The 25,640-nt window shown below is 34.7% G+C and overlaps 1 protein-coding gene across 6 annotated transcripts; it reads right to left on the bottom strand.

Moving 5' to 3' along the window:
- Nucleotides 1-6,462: 6,462 nt before the first annotated feature.
- Nucleotides 6,463-9,626, bottom strand: LOC130737817 (uncharacterized). 6 transcript variants are annotated; one of them, XM_057589670.1, is made up of 10 exons: nt 9,355-9,626; nt 9,238-9,280; nt 8,633-8,718; nt 8,432-8,513; nt 8,311-8,344; nt 8,196-8,228; nt 7,983-8,063; nt 7,869-7,896; nt 7,054-7,118; nt 6,463-6,749 (listed from the first exon to the last, which is right to left on the bottom strand). In XM_057589670.1, the coding sequence occupies exons 5-10, from the start codon at nt 8,326-8,328 to the stop codon at nt 6,642-6,644; spliced, it is 333 nt and encodes a 110-aa protein (XP_057445653.1). In that variant the 5' UTR covers nt 8,329-8,344; nt 8,432-8,513; nt 8,633-8,718; nt 9,238-9,280; nt 9,355-9,626; the 3' UTR covers nt 6,463-6,641. The 6 variants fall into 6 exon arrangements, with proteins under 6 accessions (XP_057445653.1, XP_057445655.1, XP_057445650.1 ...); XM_057589672.1 differs by having other exon boundaries at nt 6,463-6,774; nt 9,238-9,626; XM_057589667.1 differs by having other exon boundaries at nt 9,238-9,626.
- Nucleotides 9,627-25,640: the final 16,014 nt, after the last annotated feature.

Raw genomic sequence — 25,640 nt, 5'->3', positions numbered from 1 at the left:
AATGTTGGGGGGACCTTGACCGGAAACATCCTTGTGAAGCCGGTTGTCAAAGGTACGGGTCATAAAATCCAATCCGTTGAAATGAGGATCAGATAAGCTCAGCAAAGGGGGAGGAGTCTCACCACCAATAGCTGAGCTAGGGCCAGCTTGGGTAAATGGAGTTGGCGGACGGTTGATTAGTGCGCTTGAATCCGGTTGAATTGGCGGGACATTGTCATGACCCTTCTTTTTCTCAGCCGGACGACCTTTTGGATCGAGAGTTGATTGGTGAAGAGGTTTACCACCAGCAGCGCTCGAAGTTTTTTGGCGCTTAGGGTCCCTGACGTTATCAGAGCCCGAAGTACCTTCATTCTTTTTCTTCTGCTCAGTTTCGGCGGCCCTTTTCTTCGCCGCCGCAGCAGACTGGGCGAGGTATTCCTTCATCTTGATGGGGTTTGCATCAACCTTGCTTTTTCCCATCGTGGCTGCATGGAAAGCATCAGTTAGGCGAGGTACATGAACAAAAAGAAAAACAAGTTGTGCAAAAATTATAAACTTACTAAAAAATTGATTTAAAGTGCCGGATTTCGACGCCTCAATCAAGTCATGACCAGAGATTACTGGTAATGTGCGAAGGTAATCGGCGATGGCCTGCTCAGATTCATCCAAGGCGTCGTATGAAACGGATATTTTTCGGCGAGGGTTTTTTGTCCAGTAAAAGGGGAAGAGAGGGTTATTATCGGAATCTCGAAATAAGTTATTCATTTCAGGTGACTCCATAACTTTGAAGTATTTTTTCTGCCACACTTTGTAATGGCTTTTAAGGGCGGTGAATCGGCTCATGTTCTTGCGGGCCAAAAGGGGAACCCACTTGACAGATGTAGGTTTTGTGGTGACTGTCTTATAGAAAAGGAAAAACAAGGGATAGGTGGGAGTGCAACTCAAATGTTCACAGAGAATTTCAAAGCAGCGAATAAAACCCCAGGCGTTGGGCTGGAGTTGACAAGGCGCCACGTTCAAAAAGGTAAGAACGTGACATATAAAGGGCGAGAAAGGGAGTTTGATATTCAAATCCAAGAAGAAATAGCCATAAACAAAAAAGAAGTCGGGCGATTCATCAGAAGGTTCCTTGCGTAAAAGAACACAATCATCCTCGCCACATGGAAGAACATTTAACAGGTGATCTTCGTTATTAGAGGTGGCGGGATTTATCTTTGTAAACCCTTGAGAAGATATTCGAAGCGAGCTGATGCTTCCAATACTACCCCAGATGGAGCGCCAAAGACACTTATCTTCAACTAAATGCGCGTTGGAACGCCATTCGGGTGAAGACAAGTCTCCATTGGAGGAAAGAATAGAGTCTACGGAGCCGGCGGGACCGGAATCCTCGTGGGTGGAAGGCGAGGAATGAATTTCAATAACGGTGGGGGCAGAAACTTCCCCCTCCGTAGAAGGTGAAGAGAGTTCTAAGGAAGAAAGGCTGAAATTTTGGGTGGACATACTGGGAAATTTCATAAAAAATAAAAAGAAGATGAACAGATGCAGAAAGAAAAAAGAAGAAGACGAACAGTGTCAAGAAAGAAGAAAGAGAAAGGACTCACCGGAGGACGAAGTGGAGGATTGAGTAAAGAGGATGTCGGCTATGGGAGAGCACCGCGCAATGACGACGGCCGGGGTGACGGAGATTCGCCGGAGTTCAAAGAGGAGAAGGTGAAAATCGCAGAGGAAGTCTGAGGAAAAAGGTTTTCAGAAAAGTGAAAAAGTGAAAAGTGAAAAGGGTTTTTATAGAAGAAAAGGGAAGAGAGAGAACGAGTGGGAAAGATCATGAAGAGTCGTGGGATTTGAAATTTGAAAAGGTGCGAAGCGAAAAGACATAATTCCTCGAGACGCACAATTAGAAACTGCATTCATGGCCAATGATGACGAAATCCCGGAAAACAAGGATACGTGCGTCAGTTGAAAAGACGTGACTGACGGTTATGATGATGGCGATAAATCAACGTAATAAGGGACGCGAAAATGGCGCCATATTGAAGAAACAGCAAAATGGCGATTAATTCATAAGCAAGAATGCGGCGACAGGCCCACGACTATAAAGAATGGCGATATACTGTAAGGCAGCGCATTAAAGACATTTCGACTCAAGGAACTTGAGCCTCATGTCTTGGGGGCATGTGGACTGGGCGGATGCTTATGCCCGCCCAAAATGAGCAACCAGGAACGAAAGTCAGTCTTGGCGGGATTCACAGAATAACGCTGAATCCCGCCCGCCCTTTAGATAGGCCCACACGCCAGCTGGAAGATTCCTTTAGATTTGTCTTATATGTATAAAGGCTTGGGCCCCGGTTGTCAGGCCCAAGTACAGCAAAAGTCCACATCATGACCATTCCCTCTATAAAAGGGGAGGTCAACACCTTGTAAAAAGGACCTTTTGAACATTTAATGAGAATATTCCTTTTATGATATTTTTAATACTCTGCTAGGGTTTACTTTCTGTCAGTCTTCTACATCAGATCTCCCTAGTACATAACATATATATATAAAGAAGATTTATCGATTAATAAGATAAAGGGAAATCAACAACATTATCCCAAACTTAGGAATTATTACACTAGGCCAACCTATCCAGATGTCCAATTCGAAGAAAGATGATATATATATATATATATAATATAATGGGACATAAGGGTTGGGTGGGGTGAAGGGTCCCGAGCTCGAACCTTGAGGAGAGATTAATTTACAAACATTTCTAATAACTAACATTTGCCAATAAAAAAAACATATATTTTTTAATTTTAAAACTATTTTATCTAAATTATTTATTAGTAAGTATTATTTGATTATTAATTTTAATTTTTAATATTCTTCAAATGCAAAACTCAAGTAAATTTTAAGTTTATGAATGTTGTTATTTAATGTAAGTAGTTGAATAGTTTTTGACAATATAAATTTTTTCAATTTTAATTTTACTATGGTTTAATATATGTATTACAATTTTTTTGTTTTGTTTTGATTCTTTTGATACAATGCAACACTTAAGTTTTGCTTATATATTTAATACTAAAACTCAAGTGTGATTTTGATTTATATATATACTAGTACTTTTTACCCGTGCGATGCACGGGGATGTTCATTTTTATCTTTTATGTGTGTGTGTGTTTTTTTTTGTTAAATCTGTATATTTTTAAATATATTTTATTGATTAAAATACATAAATTTATTTTAGACTATGAATTCTTTAATTTTGTTTTTTCTTTTTACCAAATGTTTGTTTTTGTTTTTTTTTAATCTTTTGTACCTTGTTGTTTTAAATGCTAGATTAGTATTATTTTTATATCAATTGGATAGTGTATAATAGGGAGTTGAAGTAACATGTATGTACTAAGAATATTATTTTGTTTTGCAATTTGACATTATTCCATTATGAATAAAGCTGAGAGGATAATATTTCACATTTTTTTTTGTAAAAATATCTCCTTCATATGACATTGCGAAATACTTCTTTGTAAACTACATTTGATATGTGTTAGTATTATTGACCCGTGCGATGCACGTGGATACTTACTTTTGTTTAAATATTCTTTCTTTAGCATTCATAATTTTTGTAAGTTTTTGTGTGTTTTTTTTGGAAACTGCATCATGAATTTTTGTAACTTCATTAAATCAAAATAGAAAATACATCTCCTTAAAGCGTAGCATGAATTTTTGTGTGTCATTGTTTTTAGGGAATTGTTATAAAGACCCCCCAGACGACTATTTGGACCCCCGCATAATTATTTTCAATTTTCGCTCGCAATTTAAAAATGTTTTTGAAAGTGCGTTACCCACGCACTTTGAAGGTGCGTTACCGACGCCCTTTGAAAGTGCGTTATGGACGCACCTCTAAAATGTGTTATGAGCGCACTTTAAAAGTGCGTCAAAAGTGTTTTTACAATTTAAAGGTGGGTTCAAATAGCTGTGGGGGGGTCTCAATAACAATACCCTTGTTTTTAATTGCATGGTGAATAGTAAATGGATATAGGATGACATTGATGGGAGGGGAAAATGTTAGATATGATTTTTTATATTTTGAGTGGAATTATATTAATATTTGATCCACCAACTTCCCTTCTAAAAGATTATTAATATTAATTAATATTTAATTAATATTTTAATGAATGAAAAATAAGTATATTTGTCCTATGGGATTCCATGAATAATAAGATCTAAATAATAATAAGTACATTTCAATAATTTGTGAGTAGCATTAAGATCAAAACTAATCACCAGTCATGATTGATTTCCTAAAAAATATTGTTCGAAATTACATAAAAACTCATGGTAAAATATTTAGTCAGGAGTCATAGTCTATCGCATGACTATTTTATTACCTGTGTGTTGCACGGGGAATATTCATTTTTTGCTTATAGTGTTAAAATTTAATAAAATAATGTTTTTTTAGGTTTATTAAAACAAATTTTATGAATTAAATGCTAAAATTGATTTTAGAAATAAGAAAAAGTATATTTTGAAGTGTTTTTATATTTTTGATTGTGTATGAATTTCCTTTGTAGAAGTGAAATAATTATACTAATTTGTGTTTTTTTTAACGTTTATTTCAATGTTGAACTATTTAATTTGGTATTTATATAAAAATGAAATGTTTATTTTAGACAGATGAACTTATTTTTGAAAGATAAATTATATATAGCAAAAAGCTTGAGACTCTCGAACTGATATGAAATATTATATATGAACTAATAAAATTTGAGTAAGTAATGATTATATTAATATTTTTTATTTAAAAATATTATATTAATAATTTTTATGTAAAAAATATTATATTAATATTTTTTACAAATAGAATGATTACATTGAGAATGGGCCTTGAAAATTATGATCTACACGCTGGATTTCTAAGATATGAGAAAAAAATAGAGACAATAATTAGTATAATTTGATAAATTAATTTGATTTTTTTTATCAATTTATTTTTTTCATACAATAACTACATGGAGTAAGAAAGTTACAACTACTTTTGTTGTAACAAATTTAATGCCAATAAAATCATGATAAAATTATAATTAGTATAATTTAATTCAATGGTTTAATTAAATCATAATCCCAATACATCTAAAATAATTTAATATGTCCTATCGAATTTTGGAAATGATATTAAGATTAATATTAATATTACTTATTATATTCTATAATCCTCATAAAATTATCAAGCATATCATGTGTATTTGCGTAACTAATATTAAATTTTTTAATTAGTGTTAAATAATATTAACTAAACAGCAAAAAAATTATTAATGTGTAAGTGAAAGGGTTAGTAGAAAATTTATTGCGGCATTCATATTAAATTTAATGTTAAGATTCACAAACTTTAATTGATAAAAAATGATAATAATAATTATTTATATATTTTATAAATCTGATAATAGTTTCCATGTCTTATGAAATTTTGTAACTGATATTACTATAAGTCTATAACTCTCAAAATATTTATCATGTCCTATGGACTTCGTAACTGATATTTTTATTTTTATTTGATGTGTAAATACTATTAACTAAATAAAAAAATATAAAATTTATTATTGCATTCATGTCATATTTAATGTAAAAATCCCAAAATTTTAGAAATACAGAATATTTTATCATGTTTAATGAATTTTGTCATATTCAATTTTTTAATATTAATATTAACTGATATATTCTAAAGAACTTCAAAACTTTATAATATCCTATGCAATATCATAACTTATATTTACCATTTACTTTGATGATTAATTTTAACTTTTTTATAAAATTTAATGTTAAAACATCCACCTTTATTTAAAAAAAATTAATTGTTATATTCTATAAATTTAAACTAATTGATCATCTCTTATGTTTTTCTCATGTACCCAAAAAAGTTGATCATTTCTGATAAGTATTTTATTACAAAAATGAAAGGAAAATAATTGTAGGAAAAATGGTTAGTGGAAGAGTGCGAACGTTAAGAGCCACACGCTTGAGGCAGACCTTCGCCCTTCATATATATTCACATATATTTAATCATTAAATATATAGTAAGATATATTTTACTCATAAAATTATTTAAGTAACTAAAAATAAGAGTAAAAATATTAGGAATTCTAGACTTTTAATTGTATTGATTCAGAAATAATTATTTTGAAACTATTTGGAAAAATTTAAGAATCCTGAAACTTTGTATTTTTCCAATAAAAAAAATACTAAAATTGTAGTAGGTTATATTTTTTCTTGTTTTCCAATGAAGAAAAAAAGAGAGTATATTTTTTTCTTCAAACATCAAATTGAGTTAACCACTATCCTTATAATTAACGACAAACTAACTTTACCATTTAACCAAAAAACACTAATTAGCCACTTACAAAAAATGATATAGTTTACCGTTAACCTCTTAGGGTATGTTAAAATCTACCTTTCAATGATAAAGTTGTATCTTTGTCAATTCACTATGAATAACCCAATAAATATTTGAATATAAGGGTATGCATTGCAATGGTGGCTAGACAAACTAAGAAAGCTCGAACTTTATGATGCAATAACATGATGTTCATAGCATACCCGTAATTTTAAAAAAATAGCAAGTAACTCTTGGTAACATATCAAGATAGTTTAAGGGAAAAAAAGTCATTTACGGCACTATTGTTGTCCTACTTCTTAGAATCGTCCTTTTTCTTTTTCCTCTTCCTTCTCTTCTTCCTCTTCATCCTCTTCAATAGGAGTTGTACCACCTGGCTTAGGTCTTTCCCTTTCCCACTCTTGTTACATTCAACAACAAATCAGCTTGTGTATTAAATGGCCACAAATAGAGAAGAAAAAGAGTTAGATTAGAGAGTTACGTGTAATTGTTGTAGTGGGAAGGTTTTATTGGAATTGATATCAAATTTAATGTTTAAACTGTCAACTTTTATTTTTTAGGAGTATTGTATAAATCCTAACTAATTAATCATGTCCTATGGATTTCCTTAACCAATTTTAATTACTAATATGTACTGTAACCACTAACCACTAAATTTTTCAATAAACACAATAAGCACATGTAAATTAAAAAGAAGATTTTACCTTTGACCTTATAAGAGAGCTCTGCATTGAAACTTGTAAATATATGGCAATTCTTGGCCTCCTCACTGCAAAATTGAAAAGAATATCTTTTTAATAGAAAGTAGAAGAGAGGTTGTGTAAATAATTAGGAGAGAATCAATTGAGATAACAGTAGAAAATGAGGAGAAAATAAAATGGATTATAGTCTTGGGGAACTTCTTGAGCCAGGGGACCGGGTACTTCATAAGATGTCATTTTTGAAATCATTCATTGCGCTCTCACCAAATCCACCTCGAAAAGTTGCTAATATCACTAAATGAACTTGCAGGTAATGAATGAAAAAACCACAATTATCAATCCTACTTGTTCTCTGACTTCCTCTGGTTTGTCTATATCATCATCTGGTAAATTGCTCCACAATTTTCCAATTTCCACATCACACACTGAAGTCTTGGCCATTCCATCCTTAAAGCAATATATATATAATTTTAGAGATGTACATAGACATCCTTTTATGCATATAGAAATTCAGCAATCGTAAGATTCCAAAGTTACATGATCTTTGAAATGCAAAATCATTTCTATTAAGAACAAATATTTATCCCTATTCTATTGAGCATGACAGAGACAAAGGTTCTTCTCAACAATTAAGAGAGATTATAAACTGAAGCAAAGCTTATTTGTTTCTTGCTAATTTGCTTAATAATGACATGCCATAATATGACTAAGAATGCAAATCTATTTATCTAAATAACCATCCAAGCCATAGCTATAGACCATTGATTTCATTCTTATAATAAAGAAAACATAGAACAATGCAAATAATGAAGATTTACCATATGATTTTGGACTTTGGAGTGACACCTGGAAGAGGAAAATATTGATAAATATGTGGCCACATTAGGGTGCGACTTGCAAATTAAAAATATTTGAATAGGCATTGAACTCACCAACTTGTAAGAGATGAACAAAGATGTTTGAGCTGGTATCTTTTTTTGTTCAAAGAAAATTAACCTCTCCACATAAAAGGCCTATATTCAGGAGACATCAGCACCCATTTAATAAAAAAACTTCAATAGCAAAACAACTATTATCAAACGTTCGACAAATCAGTAGGTGGAACTGAAAAAGATCAAAGAAGGAAAATAAATGAGGACTCTTACCGGAGCGGAAGAGGACAATGAGGAACACGTCGTCTGATAACGAAAATAAAAAAGGAGAAATCAGTGTGCCAAAGTCAAAATGCAGAAAAAAAGGTGCAAAATGAATGGTTCTTACCGGAGTAGAAGATGACATCTGAGAAGAACATAGCCTGAGAAAGAAATGTCAAGTTCAGAATAACCATGAAATTAGAATAACTGAAAATAGAAGGAAGAATGCAGAAAAAGAAAGTTCTTACTCGATGAAAGGTGAAAGTTTAGTGTAACGTTGCAGAGAAGAAGAAATGGTCGAGAGGACTTTATGCCTTCCTTTCACTTCTTCTAATAAAAATATTTATGAGTACAAAAAAAAAAACATCAATCAGAATTTTGGAACACATCCCCTCACTTGAAAAACGTCAAAGGAAACATTTGAGGAAAATTTTAAGAGGAACACGTACATAAAATGGATAGTGAGATCTTCAAATGTAGATCTCTTTTGGAAAAGATAGTTACTGACATTTGAGGAAAATTTCAAGAGGAACACCTACAAATTCATGATAAAAGAGGAGGTGAGAACACCAAAATGCTAAATCTGATTGGGTAAAGAAACTGAGAAGGGGGAAATTTGGTGTTAAGTAGAGTGGCAATGTTACAACGAAAAAAAAAAGCATTATTCCAATAGAAAAAAACAGCCAACTACATATATCTTTGTGCATATGCAGACAAAAATGTTGGGCAAAGAAGGAAAACTAATCCTAAATCAAGCAAGCCAGTAGAGAGAATGCAAGTGGAAGAGGTAGATGTGTCAAGAAGTTAACAACTCTGAAAAATTGGAAATTCTAATCCAGACTCTGGAAAGTGTCCCAAAGGGATGAAAAAGTCCGAATTTTTTTATTCAAACAATTAGAACTACATATCATTCAGCTGCAGCGCTATACCAACTGAAAAAATAAAAGAAAAAGGGAAACACCCAAACAAAAATAAACAAATTGAAAGAGGGGGAAAATGAGAGAAGTGATTGACTTAGAGGGAGAACAGGGGCATATATGAGAGGAAGAAGGACCTTAATAGGGGGTATGTTGTTCTTCCTTCTCAAAGCAGCTTCTCTGTAAGAGATAGTTAAAGAAATCATCGAGTTATGGAGATGAAGATGAAAGAAACATTTGCATGTCACGCTTACTGGCCATGGCGAAATTGACGTCGAGAGTGTTGTCGATCTTACTGCAAAATGGAGAACGGCGCACAGGGGATCGACAACAGCCAAAACCCTTATAACAATTGACTCAAATTCTGATTTTTAACGATTATTTCTAAGAAGGAGGGCAAGGCTCCACATTTAATTTCTCCTCCAAGTGCCTCTCTCTTTTCCCATTCAGTTTCCAGTAACGGAGCGATTGAAAATACGAAAGGTTGTCGAATGTGGTGAGAGAAAATGTGATTGCGGATGAATAAACGGTTGAGATTGCATCTTTGGAAGATAATATTTAACCTTACCAAAATACCCATACAGGAAATTAAATTATAGTGGAATGGAATATTGAATTACAAACTTACCCTCCAGGCTGCCAAAACTTTGCTTTTATATATAGTATAGATAGATAGATAGATAGATAGATATATATATAAAAGATAAATATATAGAAGATAGATAGATTTAAAAGTATTTTATATAAATGATTTATTAATAAATATTATTTATTATTAATTTTAATTTTTAATATTTGTCAAATGCAAAGCTCAAGTCAATTTTAAGTTTATGAATGTTGTTATTTAATATAAGTAATTGAATAGTTTTTTATTAAATAATTTTTTTTCAGTTTTTAATATATTTAATATTTTAATGTATTTAATATAAATGTATTAGAGCTTTATGGTTTAATGCATTTAATACATGCAAAACCTCAAGTCTCCTTTACATATATATATATAGATTTTCCCTCGGATTCTCTTATCCAATCCTGTTATCTTTTGTTTCTGTCACAAAGGCTCTTAAACCTCAGAGAGTTGTTGTGTGGCATCCCCCCCCCCCTCGGGCTTGCTGAAATTCAACGTAGACGAGTCTTCGCTTGGCAACCCGGGTGCCTGCGGTGCTGGAGGCGTCATTAGGAATCACAACAACTCTATTCTAGGCTATTTCTCCAAGAAAATTGGGCATGGATGGGCATTTGAAGCTGAGGTCAAGGCGATTCTCCATGCCTTGATGTTCTGCCATCATTTCTGCTTAAGCAATGTCCTCATTGAGAGCGACTCAGCGCTTGCTATGGGCTGGGCTTCTTCACCATTTATAAGACCCCTCAAGTTGCTAAACGACCTCAACCATATTGACTACTTGGCTGTGCAAGTGAATTGTGTTGCTTTCCAACACAATTTTAGGGAAGCCAATGCGGAAGCTGACAAATTAGCCAAGGATGGGTGTAATCGAGTAGAGGATTTGTGGGTTTTGCTCTAATTCTGGCGCTTGATCACCGTTACTGTGCGTTTGTTGCTTGGTCGTGGCTGCTGCTTCTGTTTTTGGTTGTTGCTGCTCCCCTGTGCTTGTTTTGTTTCAGTGTTCTTTTATCTTTGTTCCCAGCCGTGTATCGTGGCTGGTTTGCCCCTTGTAGCCTTTTTGTTTCTGTAGCTTTCGTTTCCCTTCTATTTGTTCTTGGATCTCTTTGGGCCTTGCCCGTTTTTATATATATTTGGTTTCTCCAAAAAAAATAATGGAGGTGAGACATTTCATTGAATAGAATTAGAGTTCGCTAGAACTAAATAATTAATATTACTCAAATTTAATAATTGATATTTTTTAAAAGAAAACTTTATTGAAACGCAATAAAAATGGAAACAACCTTCTCATTTAGGTAATTACATTGGATCACAATATACCCATATTTATTGTTCCCTACTACACCCTTGGTTTGCCACAATGTTTCTCTCACGCAATACACACACCACACCAACACACTGAATTACAGGCATCAAATGATCTATATGATTAAACACTTGTTCCCATTTTCATGACCTCCTATCTCCCCTAGATACTCACTCAACCACTAAGGAGGAGTCACTCTCAACCACCAAATTTGAAAATTTAATATGCTGGAAAAATAATAAAGCATGTAACACTACTTGAACCTCTGTCTCAAAAGCACCCAACATTTTAGTTTCTTTTTTAAAGTAACCTAACACCTTCCCTCCATGATCGCTCAAAACTCCGCCAATACCACTCACCCCAAGGTTCCCTTTCGACGCCCCATCCATATTAAACTTCAAAACGGAGGCTAGCGCTGGCTCTCAATACACTATTTGTGGCATCTTTTGTGTTCATGACATATTTTTTTAATACTTTATATCAACAATAAAGTATTTTTAACTTTTCAAATTATTATAAGAAATAATTTTATTGGTGTAAAGAATTATTTATTAAATTTAAATTTATTCAACTTCTGTCATAGTTATTTTATTTTAATATTCTTTCTCAAGTCATTTCTACTAATATATAATAGATCAAGAATTATATTTAAAGAATGTTTGCATCCAATACACATATATTATATTTAATAAATACCTATAGAGCGATACTTTTTATTTAAAGACTATTTTGTCTTAATTATTCTTTAATAAAAATTATAATAATTAATATAAACTCTCAATCTTTTTTATAAATAAAAATATTACTTAATTTTATTTTAATTTCCTCCGCTCCAACTTATGGTTGATAATTAATATTCTAATTTTTTTCAATTGATATTGAATAAATTATTTTTTGTATAAGTAACTGAAAATTTATAATTAATAATGAATACAGTTAATACAAACAATACAAACATGAGTTTTTATTATTTAATGTATATAATATTTTTATTATTTAATATATAGCACTTCCAAATGATTTAATGTAGTTTTTTTTGTTGATGATTCTTTTCCTAAAATAAATAAATAAACTCTTATATTTAATGTAGTTTTTTGTTGTATGAGTAAAGTAAAAAATAAATTCAAAATTTAGTTTATAGTTTTATTATTTAATGTAGGTAGCTAAATAGTCTCTAGTTAATTTCTTTCAGTTTCCAATCTTTATATTTAATTTATTTATTAAAAAGAATTTTTTTTATTACATAATTTAATACAAAGGTTATGTTAGTAGTTTCGGCCAATTAAAAACTCAAAGAGTACCTTACGTTTGGATGCAAGATATGAAGATAAATGACAAAAGGTATAATGTAGCACCCAAATATCTCATAATTCATCAAGGTTTTGTGCATTTTTCAAAAGTTATGTTATATTGGCATGTGTAAAGTCAAAAAAACAAAAAGATTGACATGTTTCAAAAGTTACATTATATTGAAAGTAATAGAAATTTAATTTGTTCAACTTCATTATTTAATGCATTAATACTTTATAGCTCAAGTGAGATTTACATATATATGTAGATGTGTTGTATTTGTCTGTGTGTCTGCTATGTGAATGGTTATGACAATAAATGGTGTGTTTGTGCTATGTGAATGGTTATGATAATGAATGTTTATGACAATGAATGGTGGACCTTTCCCTCCCAAACCCTTATGTCCCCTAACTCTTACCACTTGAGCTAACCCTCGGGGACTAGACGTTAATATAGTGACTTAATATATTTACTTTTTAGTTCTACCATACTTTTTTTTTTGTACTTTCCTATATAAATATATGAATTGATATACAAATTATATATCATATATTATAGAACAAAATTATCTTATACTTACAAAACAAAAATAATTATTACTTATTCAATTATGAACAAAATTAAATATACTATTTTTACATTTAAAAAAAAATTACTTTGTACACATATCCCGTGCATAGCACGGGCAGAAGAGTCTAGTTTCCATACAAGTCACACTGACCGAAATTTCAAATTAACTAGTGCGATAACCCGTGCGTTGCACGGAATTTTATGTTGTAACTTTTTAATAAATAAATAAGTTATTCGTTTATAAGTCAACCGTGTAAAGATATATGAAGAGAAAAATGAAATAAATCATTGAAAATGTATTGTATACATCAACCATTTTCAAAAACTTCCTTAAACACTACATTTAGAGTACTGGTCTGTTGTTTGCCCGCGTCATCTAGTATACAAAGTTTAAGACCTTTTCTTGAGCGTACTCTAAAGAGAGCTACATATAATTGACCATGAGTGAAGACGAGCCTCAGAAGGAAGAGCCCAACCTGAGATAGTGTTTGTCCTTGGCTTTTGTTTATTGTCATCGCAAAGCATATTGCAATTGGAAACTGTCTTCTTCTGAATTTAATTGGAAATTTGGAATCAGAAGGAACCAAGTCCATTCTTGAAATGTGCACTTTGTCATTAGCATTTGTTCCCGTGATAACTGTTGCACCAATAAAACGTTCACCAAGTTCATCCACAATTAACCCGGTTCCATTGCATAAATCTGCTGCTTGGTCTGTATTTCTCAAAAGTATGATTGAAGTACCAACTTTCAATAATAGTTTGTAGTTAGGGCTTTTTGAACTTTTACTGTCGTTCAAAAATTAGGTGGTAAACCACTCACCTCGGATTTCAAAAATTCTCATCAGATCGCAAGGCATAGTCGGAACTCAGATATTCACGTTCTAATACAGCTATCATGCCAAGCATGTTAGTGTTTATCATTTCAACAACCTCCAGTGTAGGGGTCAATATTGCTCTATCTTGAAAGAATTGAGTGTCTTTCATTTTGTACGAAAGGTCAGGATATGTATATCTAATCAATTCCATTAATGGGTCATGACTAATTGGGATGACCAGATCTGGCGGGATTTGAACATTGTACTCTCCTGCTCCGGAATCAGGATGATCGCCATTTTCAATTTTAAGAATCCAATATGCAAACTCTTTGATTTCTTTTGCTTCATCTGCCGTCTGGGCTGCGGTTAGCCGCATGTTCTTAGACAATTTCATAACTTTGCAATGCTTCCACAATGAGGAAGAGTTTACAGTAGTTTCGACGATTTTCTGTCTGCTTCCTCTAGTTATTACAGGTAGTATTTGTCTAAAGTCACCTCCAAGTATTACTATTTTTCCTCCAAAATGCTTATGGGCGTTGTCTTCATTTTTCGACCTCATTAAATATCGGAGTGTAACGTCTAGAGCTTCGAAACAATACTTTTTCAACATTGGAGTTTCATCCTATATAATTAGGCTTGTTTCAAGCAGAAGCTTTGCTCTCGTAGACTTCCCTGCTTTATATTACATGTTGAGGTCTTTGTAGCATCTAATGGAATGCAAAATTTAGAATGAGTTGTTCTGCCTCCAGGCAAGAGTAATGATGTTATGCCACTGGATGCAACAGTAAGCACAATTAGTCCTCTGGATATAAGTGACGCCGATAAAGTGTTTCAGACAAAAGTCTTTCTAGTTCCACCATATCCATATAAAAAGTAGAAGCCTCCTGAGTTTGACAGCACAGATGTGACAACCCTCTCATATACAGACTTTTGCTCAGGTTTAAGCATATTAAGCAACTCTTCATATTGTACCTTTAGTGCATCTTTGTCATAGTTTAGTTCATCGACAATAAATCTATTGTCAAATTGCAGGACTTCATCATATTCTGGAGTTGGAAGATGGGTAATCATTTAATGACCTACCATTTCGTTGGAGCAACTTCTCAATTTCAATGAGACATAAATTTTTCAAATCAGCATCTGCTATTCGTGGGCCTGCAGTCGAGAATAAAGATTAACTAAATATTTTTACTGTATCGAATATAACTAATGTTGTTCACACACTATGCATAATTATAACTAATGTTGGCGGTTATGTTTTTGAAATTGATTAAAAAGATTGTTTTTTTTTTTAATCAAAAGACTTGTTTTTAATTGGAGTTCTTTAATATAAAATACATGCTAATCTTTTTTTTTTGGGTTACAATCGGAAGATATAATACATGCTAATCTTGTCAGATATGGATACAATTAATTAAATATCAAAATGGCCAAACCATTTTCAATGACATATATTATCCCAAATAGAGGTCAAAATATATCACAATTTACTATATTTACACATGATATATACTTGCATATATAGATATGATACTTAATTAAATTAGTTAGTCCTTAAAAAAAGATTTTCATGAAAGGTTGTTTATTTAGGTCATGAAAAATATTTAATGAGTGTTAAAAAAAGATTCTAATGATCAATTCTTATACACACAGCAGAGGTAACTCTTTATGGTGGTGTTCTAGTTCTCCAAGGGACTGCCTATTCTCTAGTTTATCAGTTCCAGCAAGGTATTGATCATTTGGGGCTTTGCCAATTGCGTGTTCTGCACTTTCATTGGTTTTGTTTTCTGTCTTTCTTTGTCTAGTGTACTCTGCTGATGCTACTTTAGCTTTTATTTTCTATTTTGTAGTCTTTTGTTAGTCTTGGGTGGTTTAGGATAGTAACCTGTAGAGGTTTGTTACTCTTTATTGTCATTTCCGGTTGTTCTCTTGGAAGCTTTTTATTTCAATAAATTATTCTCTTTCGAAAAAAAATGTATTCAACTAAAATGTCTAAACAATTGTTTACACATAGAGTGAGTGAACCATGAGTTCTAACTGCCACCTAGATCAATGTATCAAGAATCCCCTAGTTCTAACTGCAACAAAGATCAACATTACATGTGGAACCAGGGAAAGGCATGCTTAAAATTTTTGCAGCAAACTCACTTAACAGTAGCTAGAAAGAAACCTGAGAAAAAACACCTTTTATGTGGCAAAAACAGCACCAAAGGACGAATATAAGGTATGTTGAATTAAATTTTGTCTTATGTAAAACAAAGTGGAGCAATGGAGATACTTGAATGTAAATAAAACATTGAATTCGTCTGCGATATTGAAACATATAAAACTTAAAAGATCCATGATAATTGCAAAACACAAATAATAAAGAACTCAAAATGTGATAATGGGATCACAACTTTTGGTGAGAAAATGAGTCCCAATTCAAAGTCCCTGGTTCTTTCTTAATTGGCACCAACTTAACGCTTTCGGGAGTTGTCGCCTCAACTCCATCAGTCTGTTCATGGTCACCAATTTTTTTCGGTTTTTTTGTGCTAGATCCTTGAGTAGCAGCATCATCTGAAATGGCGGAAAGATCGACGACCTCAGTGTCTCGCTTAACTTGAAGTATGCTCACAGGGGTATCCTACATTTGTATTAAAATACTTAGGATACAACTTTTATATATAATATGGATGAAGAATGTTTCATGAATACGAAAAATGTGACACACCTTCATATTGTGACCAATGTACTGACATAGACCATCATGCTTTTCCAATTCAAAAGTAGATGTACTTGACATGTCATCAAATCCCTAATGAATATTATAATATGGAATTAGCATCAAAAATTTAAATGAATCCTTTTGAATTGGTCAAATGAATCCTTTTGAATTGGTCAATAAATTCCTTCTCTTTGAAAATTCTTTTAACAACATAACTTTGATAACTCTCATTGATATTATTTTTTGTGACCTCGACCTTGAATAGATATACCTTCTCTATTAAAGCATCGAATTGAGGCGGGAATTCAGAAGATGGGGCATCCTGTGGGGAACAATTAATTAAATAAAGAGTTTTATAAATATTGCATCTTAAAAGAACGTGAGGGATACAACATATGAAAATACAACCTTTGGCATGGATGCTTTTAGTGCTTCCGCTGTTTGGTTCATCAGCAAGGATGCTACTCGATCAAATAGTACAAATGTGGCAGATCCGTGATCATCAATTACATTTATATGTAATTTGAACCTGACAGCGGAAATAGAGCATTCATTAATGATATCATATGCTAGCTATAGAATTGAGGTACACTTACTCCAAATCTTCTAGGACTACATCTATACGCTTCAGGGTTCCTCCTTCTTTGTCCTTCTCCTTTAATTCATCTTTCTGCACGACATGTCCTATAACATCTAAATTAAAAAATAAACAACTAAGAATTGATCAGTTATTTTGATAGGAAAATTAAGATCATCAGATAAATGTTAAAAAACAAACTAAATATGAAGCATTGAGTTTCAAGTTAGCTGGCAGGTAATATATGTGTTGCTTCTGGCAGCTCAGCGTCCTAATTTCTACAGACTCATTTTTATTTTTTGAAAGCTTATTATGACATTAATGAGATTGATGTTCCAATGATCAATTTTACGACTCATTTTCTATCACTTGCATAATGTAATAGACTCATTGAAAAATATACATTAGTAAATAGAAAGAGTTGATCAAAATCAAATTTTAGAACTCTCACGAATGAAGCATTATGTAAAGATAATTATTTGTTACTGCTTGTGAGTGGTGACTTGTAGCTTGTATTCTGTTTGGATGTGGCTCCATCGGCCTGCTAAGGTTTTCTATGCCAAAGTGCTATTTCGGTTTTGTATGTCCAAATTTAAAAATTGATCACACAATTTAAGTCAGTTTTGAAGGTAACAATGAGAAGAGTGATTAAATATATAGTAATTACATAATAATTATTTGTACCTATCAAAGATGTTTGATCAGCAGATTTTTCTATCAGTTTCGGAAACGGCACAAAGTTGAAGAGTGTTTCGGTAACCCCTTGAATTCAGATCTCGACAGCCTTGTATTCCCGATGAAATTAAGTCTATACTTATTCATCGAGTTCTTGAATCGACCATCAGCATTCGCCACCAAGATGTCCTCTATGATGTAGACATCATCTTCTGCTATACGCGATTCCAAATGTTTGCGATTTGACCCCAGGTGAGGGCCTTCCCGCCGAAGCCACTGGGCATCTTGGAGCAGGGAATGGAGAGGCACAGAAGATCGAACTTGGGTATATAGCAGGTACCGCGCATCATAGGAGGCAAAAAATTTGGGACGAACAATCGATGGCAATGGCTCTCGTGTGACAGAGCAAATCAAACGACAACTCCGATCAAGCAGTAGCGATGCGAGGTGAAAGAAAGAATGAAAAATGACCTGGAGAAGAAGGAAGGAATGGGAAGATCGAAGGATTTGCAGGAAGGCAGTGCAGAAAAGGAAGAAAAGCCCTTCTTCCGAAGAAGTTGAAGAAGAGGAATGAAAAAAAAATTGAAACGGTGAAACGACGTAGAAGTAAGAAAGAGAACAATAATGTTATTTTTATTTATTAGGAAGAGAGAGAAAGCATATATTATTGATTCATTGATTTAATTATTTGATATTTTTCAATTTTTTTTTGTCATTAATATGGACTAAGTTAAAGTCATTAATGTATACCAAAAAGAAACTTATATTCCAAAAATAAGATGAACCAATTTTGAATCAATTTTCCACACGTACTACGTAAATTAATGTTTTTTCAAATTTTGATTCAAAATTTGAATGTCATGTTTGAAAGGTGAATGATTTATTAACTTTTATATTTTTTGATTTATTAATTTATTTATTGATTTATGGACTCATTAATTTCAATCAATGAAAATTAAACAATGTGGACCAATAAAAATAAGCCATGTGGAAATTCAATAGTAACAACCAATAGAATGCAAACATTTGGAAATTATGTAGCAATGTGGCCCATTTTGGTGGATGAGCTTTATATATTATTAAGATGTAGCAAATTCCTAATGCCGGCCCAACAGAATATCAGTAATTTTTAAAAAAGAGTTACAAATTAAAGACTAAGCAATCAAGAATGTGTAAACGAGTGAATGCAGAGGTATCATGTTAGTATACTGCAACATTTCCAAAGTAATGTATCATGTCAGTGTCTGGAATTTGGTGTGTATTTTTATTTTATTTCCCAAAAGATCAAGAATGTCAAAGGAATTAAATAATCAAAATCATAAACTCCAAAATTTTGTAAGCTAGGTATACTTCCATAGACATGACCATTTCAGTAAGATGTAAACACAAATTAGATTGGTAACGGTTAAAATGAATCCATTAATCACTAAGTCAAGTAACCTGAAGATCTCATAGTAGTAGCATCTCATAAGATAATGTAGAAACAACTTAGCTTAGAAAGGAATGGGATACATCGCAAACCGGAAGGAGAAGTGAATCACCAAATCAAATGCAATTGACTCAGCTGAATTGCCGAGGATGGCTAGTGAGAACGACCAACTTGCTAGTAGAGCGAGAGGAGCGGCACTTATTACACTGACGAGTTTGTATCGGTAGTGGGTTCTTCAGCGTTCTTCCGAGTCACCTATACTCAAAAGTACTGCCATCGGCGTGAAGAGGAAAAATAGATGCGTTCTCTTGCGAAGTTGAGATTGTGAGAAAAGCAAAATCATACAAAATAAAAGAAACTAATACAACAGATTTTGTGATGTTGCCCAAGGTTTCCTCCCCGCCATTGAAAATTGCGCTGCCGAGAATTTCTGTTCTCTTCGTCTCCTTCCCTTTTCCTCGATCCGACCCATTTATGTGGTTTTGTGAATTATCGGTGGTTTGGTGGCATCAGTGGTGGCTTGGTGGGTGGTGAACAGGAAGATGGTGGTCGACGGTTTCAGGTTCAGAGAAGGGGATTAGCCGTAGTAAAAGATGAAAGTGGTGGTTGGGGAAAAGTTTGTGACGATTCGGTGACGACTGGGATTTGTGGAGGTGGGGAAGTTTTACTCGGCCCCCACGGTGGACGCCAAATGTTCCTGAATAAACCCTAGATCTAATAAGATGAACAAAGAAACCTTAGAGTATTATTCATGTAGAGAAGTGAACATAGATTGTAAAACATGAGCTCCCCATTATATAGTTGGAGAACTCAAAACCCTAGTTGCATATACATTGAACCTGGACGGTGTTCTAAGTTGACTAAGTTACATAGTGAGAGAGAAAATAAAGGGGAATAATAACTGATTCATTAACTTTTCTTGGGGACCAAGGGGGGTGAACCTAATTCCATGACGGTGCAATCATATTTCCCAATTGTCTCATGTATGAAGAGTAGCCCAAGTCTATCGTCACCTACTAGCTGACAAACATCACATTTTCGGCTAAAGGATAGACTTGATTCTGAGCATGCATTCAATGAAGCTACCAACCGAAGCCATTTGAATCGACGGATGGTGTAACACCCCGATTTCCGGGTGCCACTATAGTAACCAAAAATAAACTTTACGCGGAAAACAGTAATTTTTTTTCGTTTGATTCCTTTTAAAAGAAGCGATAGAAAGTAAAGACATAGCCCAACCACTAAACTAACCAATATACATCAAATATAAACATGTACAACCTCAACTGCACTTCCACGTCACGCGCACTCGCAGTGGCTCCAAAGTAGTGTGCCCGTAGGCAAATATATACAACCCAGAAGTGTGAGTAAGAAAGTTTATATTTACAACCCACAAGGAGAAAGTCGGCCTCAAAATGGCCTAAGCAAAGACCCCTATGGTCCAACTGACTCACTGTGATCCCTCAGTAAGAGAACCACACAAAAAGTCATGCGTCGGAAACCTACCCGGTCCCAAAAGCAAAACGAATCAGAGCTCTACACAAAACATGACGCCTGCCTAAACCTAACCTCCCAGTGCCAAGCCCACAGCGATCTGAAGTCGACAAGTTGAAGCTCAGCTCCATGCGTCATAGAACTCCTTTCGTCAGACGTCCACGCTCATCAGTCCGGTCCTCCATGACCGTTCCCCGGTACGTCGCCCGGTGACCCACAAGATAGATCACCCAAGCGGTGGGGCATGTCAGTCAACCAGCTCAAACCTGATCCCCCCCGAGGGAGAGACCGTCAAAAACCAATCCACCGTCGACATCTGGCAGCAGGCCGACCGCCTAAACACAAACATGAAACCAAAGCCAAGGCGCTAGGGTCAACTCACGGAAATAGGTAGATATACACTCAACATGTGATATGGGGTATAGATATATGTTGATAAATATATATATATATAAACAATCCTAGCATGTTATGGCTCTAACATTGCTTCAATAAACAACCAGCACACAATTCAAGTCAGAATGAATGTATGCGTGATATGCAATCATGAATCCGGATTTGTGACGCGTTCCCGTTCGCCACAAGTGAAGCATTCCCGTTCTTCACTATGGATGAACCATTCCCGTTATTCATCCTGGATGAACCATTCCCGTTATTCATCCTTGGTGAACCATTCCCGTTATTCACCATATGATGAACCATTCCCGTTATTCATCATTTATGCAAGGTGAACCATTCCCGTTATTCACCATGATATGCACAGGTGAACCATTCCCGTTATTCACCCGATTGATGTAATATGGTTAGCCAAACAACGAATCGCCCTTACCACGAAAGTGTTTAGCTCACAACCCAATCTCAACAAAACCATGAGTTAGTGTCGGTCAATACAACACAACTCGGAGTAAGTGTCGGTCAATACAACTCAACTCCACCAACAAGAATACACAAGGGTCTAGTGTCGGTCAATACAACACAGCCCAAACAACAAGAGCACTAGGTGTCGGTCAATACAACACGGCTCCAACAACACTCCCAAAACCCAGAGTTGGCGTTGGTCAATACAACACCACTCGAATAACAAGAGTACTAAGGTACTCGGTGTCTTTCAATCGTCACTTTAGCTCACCGCAGTGGCTTTCCCCCAATCTCTCCAAAACCCACAACAAAAGTCGACTTTTCCCCGTCTTTCGCAATTATTTTCCCCTTTAATTCTCCTATGATTATTCGTTTAGTAAAAACGGTTCGAATTGGATTAGTCAAGTTATGAGTTTATTTCTCAAAGTCTAAGTCTCCCAAAGTCTCTAGTTTTCGAAATTCTATTCCTTCTAGGTTTTCCGAAAACCAACCACCCAAAAGAAGTTTCCCGGGGAAAGTCTAAGTAAACCAACGAATACCAACAAATGGCTAAGTCTCAAACCCCTCGTTTGAACTTGCCTAGGGTTGTTCATCCAACCCAAAATATCAAAGATCGCCAGATCAATGAATCTCCACTCCGAAGTTGCGTCAAAACGCTCAATTCAACACATCATCAATATCATAAGTTATGAAAAGAATCATAACAATAAATCATCATCATAAACAACATCTGATAAAGCATAAGTCGAATTTATCGACGCCTATCATGCAATCATAGCTAATATATGTAAGTTGCCCTAACCTCGAGCTGATCCAGCTTCGCAAATCAAATCTCCTTCACAGAAATGCCTTGAAACTTCCAAAGTTCCTTCAACTGAACCTCGGAGGAAAAACAAAGCAGAATCCACACAAAATCGATTAGTTCGATCGCAATACAATACATAAACGATAGACAAAGCATTAAAGCTTCAGAATACGACAATCGGGTACGAAAAGACAAGTTTTCGAAAACGAAAAACTCCCCCCCCAAGGAAATAACCCACGGCCTCAAAGGAAAAAGGGCTCCGGCTCTTTTTCTTCGATCAAATCAATTCACAAGGTAGTTTTAGGGTAAAACTAAGGCAAAGAAACTGTCAGAACAATTTTCGGACAATCGGGTCGAAATACGACTATCCAGGGGCGTTTTGGTCCAAAATAAAGACTCAAAACCTCAAAGTTATCAGTTCTGAAAACAAATTTGACAGCAATGATCCTCATGACATCCGTGACAAAAAATCCTAAAGGCACGAAGTCAGATTACAGCTTTTCGACAATAAAGTTTCGAAATGTGAGACAAAAAGGTTTTGAAACAGTTTTTCAGATCCTGGACAACTGGATCGCAATCAGCGATTACTGACAGAGGTTTTAGACTCATGGGAACGTAAGGAACATAACCCAACCAAGAAGTCAGAGAAATCGGACAATTTTACAAAAAGCTCAAAACTGTGAGCACAGAAACGACTTCAGAAACGCAACAGAAACAGTAATCCGAGGTAGGAATCATGCTAGTTACCTCAATACCTAGAAGTAGGGACGAACCGCACGAAGATCAGTCAAGTTTTCGCGAAAATCTCTTCTCCCCCAAGCTCCCTCAAACTCGCGGCTCTAATGGGTGAAATGGAGAAGATTTTTGCTTTTTCGAGCTATTTATAGGCGGGCGAAATCGCGGGAAAATGAAAATTTCGCGATTTCGATTTTTGCAGCACGATCACCGAGGAATTCTAAGAGAGATTCTGGCGTCAGAATTCCAGAACTCAAAACAAACATCTATGATTTGGGAAAAACGATATCTAAAATCCCAAAGGCGGTGAAAGTTAATCTGTCCCAAAAAACTACTTTTTGCTGTGATACTCAAACGACAAAACTTTGTACTGGAGAAAGATTGGAAATGTCGAAAAAAATCTGGTTACGCGGACGGAATCTTTGTTAGAAGTCCCGAATAGAAAAAGTCTTCATCCATCGCTCGAATCTAGGGTTTCGGAGCAAAGAAATAAGCGTCGTCGGACTTCCGAAAAGTGAAACCTATCGTGCGTACAGTCCAGAGTTCCGAAATAAAACGCTGGTCGAAGGAAAAATAAAGAGAATCTTTAAATTTTCCAAGAGTTCGAAATCTCACTTAAAACGTTGCTCTAAAAGCGATATAGCCTATACTGGACACGCTCGCCATAAGGCAGGTGTGCAGACGACTCGCACTAACTCCGAAAACGACTACGCATCATTCCTCAAGCAATTCCTGAACTTTCTTCTTCATTAATCTTTCTCAAATATCAAACTCCTGTCACGCTTACACTGATTCTACGCGTGAGTCGGAAATTAGCTTGTTCTGAAAATCCAGGTCTTACAATACTCCCCTCCAAAAAGAAAGTTTCGTCCTCGAAACTCAGAGTTCAGCAAAAAGTCCGGGGTACAGTTCCTTGATCTTATCTTCCAATTCCCATGTAGCATCCCCCGTATCCTTGTTCCATATCACCTTTACCAACGAAATCTGCCTTCCCCTCAGCTGCTTCACTCTTCTATCCCCACTGCTAACTGTCGGCGTCTCAAAAGACAAACCATCATTCAACTTCATGACGTCTGGCTTGATCACTTGCGTCGGATCTCTGCTTGAAATGATATCGGTTGGCACTCCGTGCAGTCGCACAACCTTAGCCACTTACTTCTTTACTTTCGGTCGTCCGAAATTCTTCTTAAACTCGGTGCCTCTCTGTCATTTCAAAGTAAATACTCAACTTATCCTCGTGATCTTCATCTACAGTCCAAAACTCCACTTGTTCGTTCGATAACTCCTAGACGAAACATCCCCTTGGAAACCGCTAGTCCATTAACATACCTCCAACTTCGTAACTATCTTTACACACACCACGAAATCATACTTCTACTTAGTCACTATTCGACTTAAAACTCGACTTATGTCCTTATTTCTTGTCCTTCACTAATCTTATCCCCTTCAACATCCATTTATCAACAACTTATAAGATAATCCTCCTCTTAATATCTAACAATCCATTATTATCAGCTTCTTCCTCAAAACTTCCCTCACTCAAACCTATTTACACTTACTGAAATCCCTAACACTTCGCACAAATCGAGACTTATCCTCTAGAAGATTAAATCATAACTATACCTCAAGGGACTTAACTAGCCATTTTATCATCTGATCCTTCAACATTCTGAGATTTAACTGTTATCGTAACCGTTAACACCACTAAATCTCTTATGTGTACATGAATCTCAGCTCACTAGGTCAACCTTAGCCCTAGGATTCTCATTCAACTTTAGTAAAATTCACTTGTTACCCGTAATATGCACCATCAAAATCCATAACAAAGTTTCATTCACTCTTAGGCTCTAAGAAACTTGTCAAAATATAACAACCTCAGGTATTCATCTTAATACTAACACCTTCCTTTTTGTGACTCAATCACCATCTCATCAATCAACTTCTTAATCTCTCAATCAAATTCTGACAAACTTCGAGTCTTACACACCTTAGACAGACATTCATAGATTTAAAACCTAAACCTTCACCAAGTTTGGTCCTCTAATGACCTTTAATCCTTCAATACTTCTTAAATGAATATCCGTTCCTTAAAACTATAACTCCTTCACTTACCCAAACGACCTGATAAGTGTCGTCATGCTTCCACACTCACCACTTGATCCTGCTATCCATAATCATAACTTATTATGCTAATATCATTCAAATCTTATCACATGGTCATTATGTCCGCAACCTCATAATCAACATCAATCGATCACCAACTTATAACCAACCTTAACACCCTACACCACCCAAAGTTCATTTACTTCAAGATCACTCTTAGATTATACCTCAATGGATTTAACCCGAAACTCATCTTCAGATCTCCAATCTTCTAAGATTCAACTCCTATTGTCACACCTACAACCATAAGATCTCCTACTCGTACGCGATCCTCGACTCTCAAGATAAATCTTAACCCTTATATTTCAATCCAACTTAGTAAATCTCACTTAGTAATCTTAGCATATTTCCTTGGAATCCATATCAACAACCTCAAGCATTCAACTTATGCTAAAACTTTCTTTCTCCAACTTAATCATTAATTCAACACTTTTCAAATGAAAATTCATCTCTTAAGACTATAATGTCTCCACATATTAATCAAACGCTTAGCA

This window comes from Lotus japonicus, chromosome 2 (genome assembly GCF_012489685.1).
Source record: "Lotus japonicus ecotype B-129 chromosome 2, LjGifu_v1.2".
Taxonomy (NCBI): Eukaryota; Viridiplantae; Streptophyta; class Magnoliopsida; order Fabales; family Fabaceae; genus Lotus; species Lotus japonicus.
Note: the sequence above shows the minus strand (reverse complement) of the source record. Positions and strands in the feature narration are given on the sequence as shown.